Source organism: Cyprinodon variegatus, unplaced genomic scaffold (genome assembly GCF_000732505.1).
Source record: "Cyprinodon variegatus isolate N-32 unplaced genomic scaffold, C_variegatus-1.0 Scaffold337, whole genome shotgun sequence".
NCBI classification, from domain to species: Eukaryota; Metazoa; Chordata; class Actinopteri; order Cyprinodontiformes; family Cyprinodontidae; genus Cyprinodon; species Cyprinodon variegatus.
In genome coordinates this window covers 186436-202740 of record NW_015150790.1, presented here as the reverse complement: position 1 = coordinate 202740, position 16305 = coordinate 186436, and the positions used below count along the sequence as shown (strand labels likewise).

At 37.6% G+C, this 16305-nt stretch overlaps 1 protein-coding gene across 1 annotated transcript in view; it reads left to right on the top strand.

Annotated features, from left to right (window-relative positions):
• The first annotated feature begins 9188 nt into the window (after positions 1 to 9188).
• piga (phosphatidylinositol glycan anchor biosynthesis class A) overlaps positions 9189 to 16305 on the top strand; it is an 18516-nt gene continuing 11399 nt past the window's right edge. Inside the window, exons 1-3 of the mRNA XM_015385353.1 lie at positions 9189 to 9318; positions 10721 to 11194; positions 11582 to 11852. Coding sequence (XP_015240839.1) covers positions 10760 to 11194; positions 11582 to 11852 — 706 coding nt within the window. The 5' untranslated portion in view covers positions 9189 to 9318; positions 10721 to 10759. The remainder of the gene's footprint in view (positions 9319 to 10720; positions 11195 to 11581; positions 11853 to 16305) is intronic.

Genomic DNA, 16305 nt, shown 5'->3' with positions numbered 1-16305 from the left:
CCTATCCTGGCTTCTCTTCATTGGCATCCTGTTAAATCAAGAATAGAATAGAAAATTCTCCTTCTCACATATAAAGCCTTAAATGGCCAAGCTCCATCTTATATCAGGGATATGATTGTTCCTTAAGTTCCCAACTGAACACTTCACTTTCAATCTGCAGGTTCACTAGTGGTTCCTAGAATTTCTAAAAATAGAATGGGAAGCAGATCTTTTAGTTATCAGGCTCCTCTCCTGTGGAACCAACTACCAGTTTTATTCTGTAAGGCGGTCACCCTGTCTACTTTTGAGGGTAGGTTTAAAACTTTCCTTTTTGATAAAGCTCATAGTTAGGGTGGCTCAGGTTATCCTGAGCCATTTCTATAGTTATGCTGCTATAGGCTTAGACTTCTGGAGGACATAGGGATCCCCATTTCATCATTCTGCTTCATTCTATTCTCCCACTCTGCAAAATCTGTTAGTTTAATCTAACATTATTCTCTCTCTGCTTTTTCTCATGGTAGCATGCCTCGTCTGTTCCTGTTTGGCTGTGACTCAATCCTGGAGAGAAATATCAGATGAAAAGATGAAAAGCCTTTGTGTATAGATGTTAGAGATTGGCCTGTTTGTCAATGCAGTCCTGTTTCCCTGACTGTGACTGGCTGGATGTGCTCTCTTCATCTTATGACATGGGAGCTGGGCTGGAGCTCGTCTGCCTGGCTGTGCGTTTCCTGCACTGGACCGCCTTTTACAGTGGCCTTTTCTATCTCTGCTTCTGTCTAGTCGGCCAGATGGCCAGTCACACTAAGTATGGTTCTGCTGGAGGTGTCTTCCTGTTAAAAGGGAGTTTTTCCTCTCCACTGTCGCTACAAGCATACTTAGCGTGAGGGATTGCCTTTGAGTCAATATGTCCATGCAATCAAAAGGTTTTCCTTAAAAAAAAAAAACTTTGGATCAATTTGACTGTATGATCTGGAAAACTGTGCATTGAGACGACATGTATTGTGTGTTGGGATCTGGAGGTCTGTCCCCCTTTCCTCCAGCAGAGGGCGCCCCTTTGGTCTCCTGGAGCTAAGCTGAGGGCCACACCTGAGATCCATCAGTCATCAGGAGATCAGCTTTATAAGCAGCGACTGAGCTTCCCTTCATTGCCAGAGTGTTGGATAGGTTATGGTAGCCTACCTGAGCCAACCAGTCTGTCTGACTCTCTGACTCCCCTGAAACCTAGAACCAGATCCTGATCAGTTTTTGTCCTCTCTGTTTTTCTAGGAAGATCCTGACTGAAACCTGGAGCTCTGGTGGAGCTCATGTTTGGGAAACTTGCCTGCCTGCTCTGAGAAGCCAAACCTGAAGAACCTCAGCCTGCATCTCCCTGCCAGTTCTCTGGAGAGAACTTGGAGACCCACTCAAGGTCTGAACCACACAACTCTGAAGCCAGTTCCTGCCGCTGCTAAGCCCTCTGCAAATCCTCTGTCTCTGGACCCAACCGGTACTCTCCCTCTGACGCTCAGCCTGAAGCTCTGGACAGAAGATCCTGTGTTACCAGCCCCGAACCTGTTTCCAACACCTGTCTGAAACTCGTGTGTATCAATAAACAGTCTAACTTTCCTCCTGACTCTGTGTGTGTTCTGCATGTGGGTTAGGAACCTGAAACCCATCATGACATTGTGAAAGACGCTATATAAATAAACTGAATTGAATTAAAAAGATCCGAAGCAAAGACAGGAAAATATAAAAAGAGAACACAAAAGCGCATAACAAGTTGTAATGTTCGGAATATGTTTTCTTTAAATATAAAGATATCTGCACAGTAAAGATCTAAGGAAAGAGGATACAGTAGTTTAATTGGATTATTGCAGTTGTACTGCAGACATCCACTGACCATAAACAAATAAAACTTACACAGACTACACAGTTGGCATTTTTATTGCACATTGATTATTATTGAACTGTATAGGAGCCGAAGAGAACCAAAAGCATATGGACGACTCACGCTTTTCCTCTTTTGTAAAATAAAAGCTGATTTCTAAATCATTTGAAGCCTTATAATTATTAAGCCTACCAACTTGATTTGATCCTTTCCTCACACTTATGTTCTGTACTAAGGGAGGAGATGAATGGGAAGAGGAGGTGCCACTTTCTTTGGCCATGTTCCAGATTACGAATCGTTTACAATATTCTTTTTTTTCACTTTCACTTGTAGGCCTACTTAAGTACGTGTTCACCCGATTTAGATCTTGGGTAGGGATCTGTCTGCTCTTTCGGATCAGCGGGACTCGATCAGAGTTGGAGATTGAAACCAAGGAACGGGCAAAATGCGAGGCTTGCTTGTGTCACCTTTTCTCGTGATATTATCAGGTAACTTTTAAAATATGATTTCGTTCGTGCAAGACGTCTAAAGCACATTGATTGAAATGTGTGTGCGTGTGTAAAGGGGGAGGGTTAATTTGGATTTACTGCGCACGAAATACTAAATAGTTCAATACTTCAATAGTACAAAGTACAATGAAGGAGGAAAGGATGCGAATATATTTATGTTATAAGTGCAGATTTATCGAATAAAGCAGCAAATAAGTGCATTCATTGCTTGTCTCGTGGTATTTATACGCATCTTAGTAACTGTGGCAGATTGTGTTTTATAGGGTGAATTAAAATAACAGAAAAAAACGCTAGGAACTATCGCCTAAGAGGAATTAGAGGCTTAAATAGACAATGTTAATACAAATTCGTTGCTGGATACTGCGTAATGACGCAGCGCAACAGGCCCTGCGTGCGTAAAGCGCCGCTGCAGATTGAAATAAACTCTGACCACTTAAGTTTTAATGAAACCTAACTCCAGTTAATGATCTAGAAGTCATTCTCTTTGGGGTTCGAGGCGATAGGTCATAGTATATATATTTTTTCTGTCATTTTAAAGCTATTCATAAAAGGGAAGGTCTCTTATCCTCTGCCGGCGGCCACCTTCTCCACAGAGAGATCATATCCGCCACACTAGAAATACCCTCTATTGCTGCTTATTTGGATCACTCTGCAAATCACATAGATATATTTGAATCCTTTCCTACTTCATTTTGGCATTGATCTGAAACGTGAAGTGTTCAAGAAAACAATTGGACAGCAGCAGGTGTTATTTTACAGCACAGTCCCACACACATCTGAACATCCGGTCATCATTCACACCTGCCTGGCAATATTTTATTTAAAGTTTATGTATTTATACAGCACTGAAAAAAATTATGCAAAAATGCAAATAATGCAAGGCAAAACTCCATCAGATTATCTTGTCTATCATGTTGGTTTGTTCCTCTTTTCCTTGGTTACAGAAGGTGCACTGTAGGAGGATTATGTTTTACAATTTTGTGAACACTATACACTGTGGCCACATATGCCTCTTCATCAAGTTTGCGAAAGAGTTATTTCTTTGAGAGTATGATTTACTATTCTGTGGGAACATTGTTGTATGTCGTGCACATTATATATATATATTTTTCCAATGTCAATCCCCTGGCTTCGTAAAAAAGGGATTTTGTATTGAAACAGTAAAAGTACATTGCTCTCTGCTAATGCTTTCTGTTTTAGGTCTCTTTGTTTAAATGCAGGTTGTTTTTAAAATGTCTGCAGAAGAGATAGCTGGCCCTCAAGAAACAGTACAATTCTTTATATTTCTCATGAAGAACCGATGAGTCGCTGAACTTCAATTTTTTTCAAATTTTCCCATTGCGTAGATGCAAAAATACAATAAACTATAATCTGTGCTTTTAACAGCCTGTAAGCAGTCCAATCATCCTTTTACTTGTTTTCATATATCTTTTTCTGTTGTTTAAACAAATGTTTTTATTCATGTTCTGGAATTTACCCAGGCGTGTATTTGCATGTCCCTCTTTGGAAACCTGATTTTAGAATAATGACTCACACTATCAGTTTGATTGCTCTAACCACTACATTTCTTTTTATAGGAGTTCTCCCACTTACAACACGAGGTAAGTTTTTTTTTTTTTTATTAAAATGCAGTTTGTAGTAATCTTGTGTTCTGAGTTATGTTTTTTTATTATTATTTAGGAAAATAGTTGTACATGTGATCAAGAGCTTCATACAGTGTGTTAATTCTTAATGTTGCTTTTTAAAATTTTAAATATGGCATATTTTCTGTGGTTTGATGTAGAGTGGACAAATTTTTGTTATAATCTGAAGACACGTTTACCTTAAAACAGTAGCAAATGATCACTATCTCACTAAAAGCTTGTGTTGAAACTTTAGAGATCATATTTGGTCATGCCAAGATAAACTTTAAGAGATGTGTTCAATGAAGTCTTAGTTTGATCATTTCCCTTTTTCTATGTAATCTGTTAACATCAAATTCCCTGACAAAACAAAAAAACATAGAATATGTTTGCTTTAAACTTGTAAACTCTGTCATTTTAGATTTAACAGACGCAAAAGGTTATTGATTTGAACTAAAAGAGAAAAATAATGATAAAAAAACTGCACTTTTGTTGTGATGCTTTTATAAGATAAAGAACTTTGAATTTTTAATTAATTAAATATGCACTTAGAAATGTTTTCTAAAATAATTATATTTCAGAGCCCTACTAGCTGGACTAATTCTAGGTCTTATTTTCTGTTTCAGGTGATGAACATGTTGATGTCACAGCCAACATGAATGATGATGTCCTTCTTCCATGCAACTGCACAAATCTAAATACGACGCATCCCATAAAGTGGCAAAAGAATGCCAATTTAACTGAAGTTATTTATGACAGCTTTAAACCAACAAAAAATGACGCATTTAAACTTTTCCCTAATGGAATCAAGGAAGAAAACTGCTCCTTGCTTCTGAAGAAAATCAAAGCAGAGGATAAAGGCATATATGAATGTCTCTATTATAAGGGGAAGCTGTATACCCATGACACTGTGAATTTAAGTAAGTTAATATTTCTTTCTTAATTATTCCAATTAATACTGTTTTTCAGTTTTTTTATTTTAACCACATTCTTTGCCACAACCCTGATGCATGACTTTTTAAATGTTTAAGCATTTGCTAAAATACTGTGACAGCGAGACTCTGACTCATTAACTGAAGATAAGAAATTCTTTCAAAATTATTAGACTTTTTAAAAATATTTCTCTTCTTTTTGCAGCAATCTACATATCCCCTAACACCACTCTAGGTCAGTTCTTGTCTGAAGTTATTAACCTTGTTATAAAACCACAACTACTTTTGTTTATCTATATGATAATTGGTTTTGCTAATATTATGCCTCTACCCCATTATAGCCCCCCCCCCTAAGTCACACACAGGCGGTCCGAATAAGAATTTAGCAATCATTGGAATCCTTGGACTTCCTGTGCTTTTGGGGCTCATTTGGATAGTTGTACGGTGAGTGTTGCAGAATAACAATTTAAACCCCGCTCTAACCATGTTACAGACATCCCAAGTTCCAAAAACTCATTTCAGGGAGGTGCTTATTATACATTAGTGAGCACCACATTTTGGTTAAACAGTTAGATAGCTACTCTAACCCTACCCAACCATATAATCTAAGTTACAAACATAATTGAATATACGGCTAAAAATTTTCCCGAATTAGGAAGTTCTTAGCTTCATTTTCAGAAGCTTAGCTTCTAATATGAATAACAACAAGGAAGTGGCTGGACACCATGCTAGAACTGAATATACTAAGAAGTTATAAAGGTTTCTGACACTCCTTAAAAAAACTGATCTGTGGGAAATAGCCGCTTCAGGTCGTCCAGGAAATAACTGTAATCTGCTTTGAACTATATTCCTGGCCTTTTAAAAAGTTCTTGCTATATACTGCCCTTTAGTTGTTATAGACCGACAATAAAATGGATCTTTATCTCTTTTTATTTTTCAACAGTAAGCGATGGAATAGAAATGGAGATAACAGAAGTGACCCACACTCCAAAACTGTTGTATGATCAGGCTCTTATCAGCAACAGGCATGTCACATCCTGCAAACCCACACAAGGAGTTGGGTGTTTATTGGATGCTTCATAGCAGGTCTTTATAAAATTACAGTCCATTCCTTTGTCTAAAGTCAGCAGCCCTACCTGACTCTGCTACAGTGCAAACATGGATCAACAGGTACAACTGTCACTTCCTTTCTTCAGACACCCTGATTAAGATTGGATTTAACATCGGTGGAATGAGTCCAACCGATTCCAAATCAAAAGACCACAGACACAACTATCTTTTTTTTCTCTCCATATTTTATTGTTATTATGTTGTCACAAGTACAGAGCAACGAATTGAACTCACTGCATTTAACCCAACCCCTTGGGGAGCAGTGGGCTGCCATTGTGCAGCGCCCGGGGGCAGTCTATCAGATCTATCAATCTACAAAGGAGGCAACAAGTTGCCTGCCATCATCCTGCTTATAAACAGTTAATCTTTTTTGGGCTCTTTACTGTTAATATATAAGTTAATTGTTATAATGTGAGAGATCACTGTATATCTATATGAACAATCCAAGGAAAACAAAAGATTTTGGGATTTTTGAAAACAACTTAAAACAAACGTGCAGCTCTTTAGATTTTGCAGCATTAAGCTAAATTGATCCAGTAGTCAGATGCAAATATTAAGTCTGATCATTGAAACTAAAATGTACATAATCAAGAGTAACTCAACGCAACTTCAACTTTCATCTATCAGTACATAGTACTATATGTAACAGTGTTTGCATGCAATAAGTAATTAGTGGGTGATTATAACTTATTTATTCTGATCTACTTCTATTTCCTCATTGTATAATTATCTTTAGTGCTACATATTTGGTAATTCCTAATAAACTGTATCTGTTATAAACTATTACTGTGAATTTTTTTTACGTTAATGTATAATGCTTGTATTGTAATATGCTTTTATATGTAAATAAGATATTTCTCTTTTTTTTCTTTTATTTGAAACTGTGTATGTTTATGATACATTCATGAGTTTTGATGCTGTAAATAATCCTTATAGCCAAAGAAAAAAATATGTTATTTAAGCCATGGGAGCTGGACTCCATAACACTGCACTAAGAAAACAACACATAAATCTGTTTCTGCTGTGGACTTAGTCAGCATCCCAAACGAACTGCTGATTCAGATCATGGATATTATTTTTTTTTTGGTTAGATTTTATTTGTTATTTTATGGAAGTGGTAAAAAATGTGAATAAAAAGGTCAGGGTCAGCAAAGTCTTATAAAAAAAAGAACAACACATAATGACTCTTCCTCCTGCTCAGGAATGGTGAAAGCTCTTATTTTTATAATATTTGTTATTGATTGTCTTTTGTTTATGCTTTTGTAAGATGTAATATTAAAATAGGACTATAAAGCCAAGCAAAGATATTAGTTAAGATGTAATTGAATAAAAAGTAACAATGTTTTGCTCTCTCTGAACAAGGTGCTGCTTGTAGTGTAAAAGAAATGTACAAATGCTACAATTTGTTCAGACAATTTGAAAATCTGATGTATAAAGTGTATATAAACCCTATTTTTTAATAAATGCTAATGGAAAAAAATACGTTTGTTGGTAGTCTTATTTCCTTCTGAAACATTTAATTTCCCTTTTTTATACCCACAAAACATGCAGCAGCAAGAAGATTCCGACCCTGTGGTATAACACAAAGATATGTTAGTGAGCACTGCTCTAACTGTCATCTAAAAGTAGAATAAATATGTCAAGAATTTAACTCTACCAAGACATGGCTGAGCAGAGCAGCTTTTACTGAAGAAAGCGAGGAGGACAGAACACGAAATAAAACCCATTCGGATACAGTCTTCTTTTTTTTTTTTTTTTTTCTGGTGAGATTTTTAAGAGCCCATAAAATCAGATTTGTCTTTATGCATAGGCTGTTGATGCGATTGTAAACAATACTGCCTTTCACTCAGTTGTCTTGAAGTACGCTGAAACCTTTATAACAAAATTGATTTTATTCATTTTTTTTTTTTAAAAGCACCTGCTTAGGAGATTTTGCTATCTTTAGACCATAATAATGGATTTTACAATAAATAAAGGCTTTTTATATTAGTTCTGTGCTGCAACATATGCTATGTTGATGATATGCTAGTATATATATATGACTTCAATCTTTTTTAAATGGGTCTGGTTTTGTCCAAACTTGAGGTCTGTTTTCTTGTTGGTCGGAACTGGTTCAACAGAAAATATCCTGTTCCTCTGCAGAGACAAGGATGTTTACACTGCACCTGAGAAATTGCATCATGTATTTGATCATGTATTTGATCGTGACTATTCCCCTCTTGACAATTGTGATGTACAGTGAATTGAAAAATGGAAAAACCTTGATGTTAGTGCTGTGGTTACGCGTGCTATACCTGAACAAACCTTTGCATTTGGCAACCATATTAAGGAAAAGCATTGCTATGATCAGGTCCATCTGGTCTTACCAGGAAAGGCAGTTTTATTTGTAGAGCATAGTTCGGTAGAAAAACAATTCAAAGTGCTTTACATCAATTCAACAATATTAAAGAAGGAGAATCAAAGCAGAATAAAAGCGACTAAAGATAAAACCACGATAAAAGCAGAAAGTAAAGCTAATAAAATAGTTGGACCACAATTTTAACTAATGATATCTTAATTGGCTGACTGACTTTATTGATCTCAAAGTGGAGAAATGTACTTGTTACATCGGCTTGAATAGTCAAAAAGAAGAAGTTGCAGCTGAAGTATTTTTTTCTTAAAAAAAAAAGCAGGATAATTATACAGGTTTATTGCACAGTGTATTTACATGGGTATTTATATAGATGGGAGTTTATCTATATAGCTATTGCAATGGGTATCAAGTAAGGTTAGGGTATAGGGTTTTGAATCCTGAGGTTGTGAGTTCGAAACCCACTGCTACTCTGAGCAAGACCCTTAACCTCATACTTCTTCCGCAGTTGGCAGCCCACTGCTCCCTATGGGGATGGGTTAAAAGCGAGAGTAAATAAAAGTTAATTTCGTTGGTCTGTACTTGTGAAGGTTTAATGACAATAAAAACGATGGAAAATAGATGTGGTATTTATTTCTAAACTCCGTGATTTTACATTCCTTGTTGTTTAAACGTATAATCTTATTTCAATCAAAGTCATCACTTCCAAATAACAAGAAACCTGACTAACGGCCGGAGCGCCCACACTGTAGCTGGAATCGAAATCTACGCTCCGCGGTTTAACTGGTGTGCGTGTTTACGTCATTGCTGCGCCAGAGGTGACGTATACTATCAGGAAGTGGAGTGGTGGCTAACTATCTAGCATGGCAGCGATTTCAAAATGAAACTACACGAAAAGCCAAGACTTCTAAATATAAACGTTCTGACAACACTGGCATTTATCTCACAGGTAAGTGGGTAGGACCCTGGAAATGTCATATAATTATGAGTGGATCAGATATTGGGCGAAGGGTAGCAGACATGTTTGTTACCTTAAACCTCTGTCACCCTTTAATCTAAAGTCGCTGCATCCATATCAGGAGAACTTTAAGCACTTTGTGCTTCTGTCTGTGCTGAGAGATGTGATCTTATTCTCCAGCAGGACTTGACAACAGTTTCAAAGGTTTGGTTGCCCTGAGGCCTATATAGCATTGGCTCCTTTATAAATCAAAATTGGAATTTAAAAGTCTCCTTCTCACATATTAACCCCATTAAAATCTATGTCAATCATAGACCTGATAATCTGATCGTTTTTTCTTTCATTTGGTTTATTTATATAGCGCCAATTCAAAACACATGTCATCTCCAGGCACTTTATAGAGACAATTCAAAAGATCATGTCAAATTGGTTCAAATTAGGGCTGCAACTAATGATTATTTCGCTAATGTGATGATTATTTGCTTAGATTAATCTATTAATAGTCAGATAACATATGCTTTTTGAAGAAGATTTTGTACAGAATTAAACTAGGTGAAACTAAAATGTTTTCACATGAGGAGTTCTGGATTTATCTTAAATACAGAATGGTTTTATATATATATATATTACAATTTTGATATAATTACTGCTCTAAGTGGGTCGCTCTGTTAGCTAAAGGCATGTTTTAGAGTGTTTATAGTTTAGTTAATGATTAATCGATTACTAAATTTGTTGTTTTCAATAATCGATTAACCCAATTCATTGTTTCAGTTTCAGTTCAACATTTTATATCGTAGTAAGACCAGATGATTATATCAACTCATTTAGTCGAATGCCCTCCCTCTCACAGAGCATGCATGTAGCGAAAGTGGAGAGGAAAACTTCCTTTTAACAGAGAGAAACCTCTAGCAGAAATAGGCTCGGTGTGAGCAGCTATCTGCCGAAGCCAACTGGGATACACGGAGACACTCTTGCATTTATAGAGATTTCAAAATAAAAATATCTAAAAGAAAATTAGAAGTGAAACGAATCATTAAATATGTTTAATATGGATGACATTCAGTATATTACTGCTGTGCAAGTGCAATAATCCAAGTCATCTACTGTCTAGTCTTTCCTCAGCTCTCTACTGTGCAGATATTTTTATATCTAAGGGAAACATATTCCAGGACATTACGTTTTCTATTTAGGTCTAGGTCATGTTTTAGTAATAGAAGCTGCCCAAGCGTTCTTTCTTTTATTTTTATGTGTACTCCCATTTATACATTGGGTGTATTTTAATTTTCTATTTAATCTTTTTTAATGGTCTTATCCTTATTTTCCTTAGAGTGACTGATTTCTATCAAATATTTCCAACTGATCTTTTAATTTTGCCTTTATGCTATTATTCCAGGACTTCATGAGGAGCTCAGACCAGCTAGAGGACTAAAAAATGGGCCAGAGAAAGAAAGTCGGAGCTGTAAAAACATCCTCATCTGAAAATGATACTGGAGAGGCTTCTAAAGTCAGCCCCAAGCACAACATCTGCATGGTGTCAGACTTCTTCTATCCAAATATGGGAGGGGTAGAAAGTCACATTTACCAGCTTTCTCAGTGTCTGATTGAAAAGGGACACAAAGTTGTGATTGCCACGCACGCCTACGGCAGGAGGAAGGGCGTCCGGTATCTGACCAATGGACTGAAGGTCTACTACCTGCCCCTGCAGGTGATGTATAACCAGTCCACAGCCACCACCTGCTTCCACAGTCTCCCGCTACTGCGCTGCGTGTTCGTCAGGGAACGCATCACAGTGGTGCACGCACACAGTTCCTTCTCTGCCATGGCCCACGATGCACTGTTCCATGCCAAAACGATGGGCCTGAACACGGTACGTGACCTTGGAAAATATTCAGCTTGATCTGTGTTGATTAGTGTTCATCAGTACAGAAATCAAAAATGAATTGACTTTCCTCCAATGAGTGAACACATATAACCTTAATAACGTCCTGGTAGCTTTAACTAAATGTTCCTAAATTTGAAAGTTTTTCCAAAGAAAAAAATGTATATATGTTTCGTAACTAACTAATTTAATATGATTTAATATGATGATCTGATTTTTAATGTAAAATCGAAATTTTTTTCGCCAAGGTTATATTTATGATATAGATAACGCTTAAACAATGCTGTTGACCTCTGGTTATTGCGGGTTCTAAAGCAAAATGATTGGTATTGGGGGGTCAAGGCATTACAGAAACCATTTTTCTATTCTTCGCAGGTGTTCACTGACCATTCCCTCTTTGGCTTTGCTGATGTCAGCTCCGTGCTGACCAACAAGCTCTTAACCGTGTCGCTGTGTGACACCAACCACATCGTGTGCGTCTCGTACACCAGCAAGGAGAACACAGTCCTGCGGGCTGCACTCAACCCAGAGATCGTGTCTGTCATTCCCAATGCAGTGGACCCCACAGATTTCACCCCGGACCCCTCACAGCGTCCCACCGACCGGATCACCATCGTTGTCATTAGTCGTCTTGTCTACCGTAAAGGTACAGCAATGCTCAGGTGTCCACCCCTTACAAAAATATCTTCATTGGCTAATTTCTGCTCATTTCTCCTTTAGGAGCCATTTGTTTGCAAAGCGAAACCAAAATTAAAATCAATCAGAAAGGAATAGCTTTAGTATAACCTCAGTATGATAGTGTGATATGGACATTACAGACAGTATTGTTACCTCAAAGTTACGGTCTTGCTGGAATGCTTGAGCTTCTTCATGTTGATTTAAATAGCTTGTAACCGTCCACATTTTGGCTTGTGTCTGATCTTCTGTAATAGATATATAAAATCGATCAAAACACATTTAAATTGTGAGAAATAAGCCGTTGATTGACGTTTACTGTTGTTGACATCCAAAGCGTTGGTGTCGGCCAAACCGGTTTCAAAACAGCAGCCTACCTGTTTATGTGCAAGTGTGGGGGCATGCATGCCTTTCAACACAGTGACTATTGAGATAAGAGAAACTGTCTATGGTATTTGACAGTTTAGTCAGTGGGAGGCATGGAAAGTCCCAGGACTCCTAATCCTCCTCCAGAGAAAATTGTGATCTTATCTACAGTGTGGAACAGTCTGAGATTGACACCTTCAATGTCAGCTTGGTGCTGCAATCTCATGGTATTAGAGGCTTTCACTTGTGTCTGTAATATGAAATCTAGCTACTATAATCAGTTTGTAAAAATTAAAAGCCAGAGCAGCAGTTGGAATAAAGATCAGACATTTTAGACTTTTTACAACACTTTTATTCACATAATCAAACAATATAATCAATTATTTATGTAAAAACATGTGTCAGCTAAAACCATTTAAACAAGGAACTTGTTAGAACATTTTGTTAAAACCCCACAACTGCATAAAATCCTCCATGTTCTTTGAGGCTCTGTAGAAGTGAAACTCCAGCCTTATTCTGGCTTTAACATTGCACTTCCACAGAGCCACAGCATCCAGGTGAGGTTTCTCCTGCAGTCTGTCTTTGCGGAACAACAAAGACTACGTTCACATTGCAGGCCTTGGTGCTCAATTCCAATTTTTTTGTGAAATCCAATTTTTTCGCGTTGCCTTTCATATTTCCAAATATTTGCGACTTGTATGTGATCTCCTGTGTGAACTGCAGTCATACAACGCAAGTGTCCCGTATGCGCAGTAGAGGACGCAATGACGTCACAGGCTAGCGTCCTCTTTTATTCCGGAAGTAAACATGGATGGTAGTGCCAGAGCACATCTAGCGGTCTTTTCCAACCATAAAAACACAATCTCTTCAATATGTTTAAACATAAATACTGTTCCAGCATCATCATCTGCCATGTTTGTTGTTTTTTCTTGCCGTTTCTGCACAGCAAGACGCAGAATAGTGACATTTTTCGGGTATTAATGACGTTCAGGTTGGATGAATCCGACCTGGCCGTTCAGACACAGGTCGCATTTGAAAAGATCAGATTCATATCGGATTCAGGACCACATAGCCTGGGTCGGATTGGAAAAAATTGGATCTGTGTTTTTCAGATAGCCATGAAAAGATCAGATCCAGGTCGCATATGGGCAAAAAAAAATCGGATTTGGATCACTTCAGGCTGCGGTTTGAACGTAGCCTATATGGCAATCTTTGCTTTGCTGATTAAGCAATTTTAGAGAGATGTTAAGATTAAGCAATCTCCCCCACAAAAAAATCTAAAGTCTAAATGTAAAAAAATTAAATAATCATGGATTAATGAGCTGGCAGATACGTAGGCCAAAAAAGTAACACAAATAGCTAGGGCTGAAACAATTAATCAAAACCGTGATTAATCGATTATCAAAATAATTAACTAATAGTCGACTAGTTGTAACTCGAGTAGCACACTCTGAGCATTAATTATTCCAAAACTATCACAAAAAACATAGAAACATTTTAAATTTAAGATGGAAAAACTTTTTTGTCCATCAATATTTTCTATTCAGAACTCATCAAGGGGAATAATTTTCGTTTCACCTGGATTAAACTCTGTAAATTTATATTCTTTAGCGAACCTTTTGCTATCTGATTATCCATCCATTCACAACCATTCACACTTAAGGGGACTTTTAGAGAAGCCAATTAACCTAACAGTCATGTTAGGCTTCTGTGGGTGGGAGCCGGAGTACCCGGAGAGGACCCACGCATGCTCAGGGAGAACATGCAAACTCCATGCAGAAAGACCCCGGGCCGGGAATCAAACCCAGAACCTTCTTGGTGCAAGGCAGCAGTGCTACCCATTGTGCCGCTGAGCAGCCGCTATGTGATTATTCATTGATTAATCGAAAAAATGATTGAAAGATTAATCGATTAGCAAAATAATTATTAGTTGCAGCCCGACAAAAAGCTCAGGTGGGCAAAATATTAAATACAGTCAAGGAGAAATAAAATCTCTAGTTAATAAGTGGCTTTTAAAGGTTGTTACTTTGGCTAGACTGGAGATGTGAACACGTGTTTATTCACTGCAGGCAACGGTGGAGGGATAGACTTAGACTTAGGCTTAGACTCAATTTTATTTATCCCTTGGGATTACTCCTTCAGGGACATTCTGGTTCCAGTATCTTATATAGAGGATAAAGTCTTAAAGCAAAATGCCATTAAAGATAAAAATATGACAGATAATATAAAAAGAGTCTAAATAGTACCAAAAAAAGCATAAGAAAAAAGGATATACTGAGGGATAAATTTGATCAAGAAGAGGGGGAATTTAAAGTTTTAAACCTACTTCAATTAGATTCAGGGCAGATTTTATTTAAGTATACTTCTTCATTTTTCTTTAGAAAAAGGGTTTTTTAATAGATTGGTACATTTCAAACTCTGATTCACACTCCTATTCACAAGATGGCAATAATGTGCACCTAAATGCTTGCCAGCTGCTATAAAACAATAGAAGAAGAATGTGCAGGGATTAGAGTAATTTGGTTATTGGTATTAATTAAAGACTTTGTATTAACCCTAATCATATGTTATTGTATTAGAGATTCTTATGTTTAGAAAACTCTGTTCTAGAGCACAGTTTAGGTACATTACTTATTTCAAAACCAAGATAGGTTAAACATTAGCCCCATTTACACTACCCTCTGAAAAGCGAAGCTTTGTTCCTTACGGCCGTTTACACATCATGCTAGCACGGTTCCACGCCTCCTAGTTACAATCTACGGTACTACTGATATCTTGAGTTAAACAAGCAAATCAACATGGTGGTGCCCGTAACATTCAGGAAGTTATATTATGATATTTTGTTGTTTGCGGAGAGTCGGGTGAAGAAGGCAGCCTTTGGTGAATTTACTTGACAGAGTCAGCTTTTAGGAAGTGGATATGACAAGCGATAGTCTAAGCAGGGCTTAGACGGACAGGAAACAATGACAGATGTTGAGGTTCATCACTTTGCTAAGCAGAATCATCACTGGGGCTGTTTCTCAATATGTGTACTTGTGCGTTATCGTGTGCTCGTGAAACGTCATCGGCCTCAGCCCTAGTACTGTTCCAATTTGCAAGAACACATGTCCGAGAACGGACAAAGTCCCCAGATGTTTTTCTCGGCCCTCCCTCTTTACAAACTATGCATCAGATAAGACACTCCGTTTTTGAGATTGACAGCTGCCCCAGCATGCACTGCAGCAGCAGCTTCCAATGGAGCACTCACAGAACTCAGAGTATTAAGTTAAAAGTTCTCTTTTCTGTTGCTGTTATTCAATAAAAGTACGTTTTAGGATCATTTGAGGTGAGAACATTATACTTTTAAGCTTCACTATATTGTCCATTTTCTGATTTAAATGCATAATAAAAAATTTTAAAAATCCGATGTTGAGAGGACCGTGGCAACCAGCGGACTTCCAAGGCTAACCGCAGCCAGGGCTAATCTTAGCCCGTCTGCAGCAGCCCTCTCTCAGCATAGCCATCTGTGAAGTACCGCTGGCTATGATGGCGAGTTTTTTGTTTTATTTGGCAAAATGTTTATCTGATTTTTTGTTAATTTGAGTGTTTTGATTATTATACCCCCACTAAATAAAAAGTAAGAATTTACTATTATCTAGAGACTATTAATAACAGGAAGTTAAATGCAGCTCCAGACGGGCCGAGTGTGTGGTGACGTCATATGTACGCTTCTGTTTAAATTGACCCATATTTATTAGGGGGTGGAACGGTTCACAAAATTCACGGTTCGGTTCACGGTTTTCGGTTCAGTTTGGTATATGTTGATTGTGACCCCGGAAATCCCATAAAAATTAATAAAATTAATGAAAAAATTAAAAAAAATGTATGAATTGTAATTATTTTTAATGATCCACAGAAACCCTGGATCATTTCCGCATGATTTGCTGCTTTGAATTTAATCATCTCACGCATGCCCTCTACGACCTCCGAGGAACTCAGAGCGGAGCGGATGGGATCCAACCATAGAGGACGCTGTAGGCCTTGCTTTGTGCAGGCGGTCTGGAGCGCAGCGGGGCAGA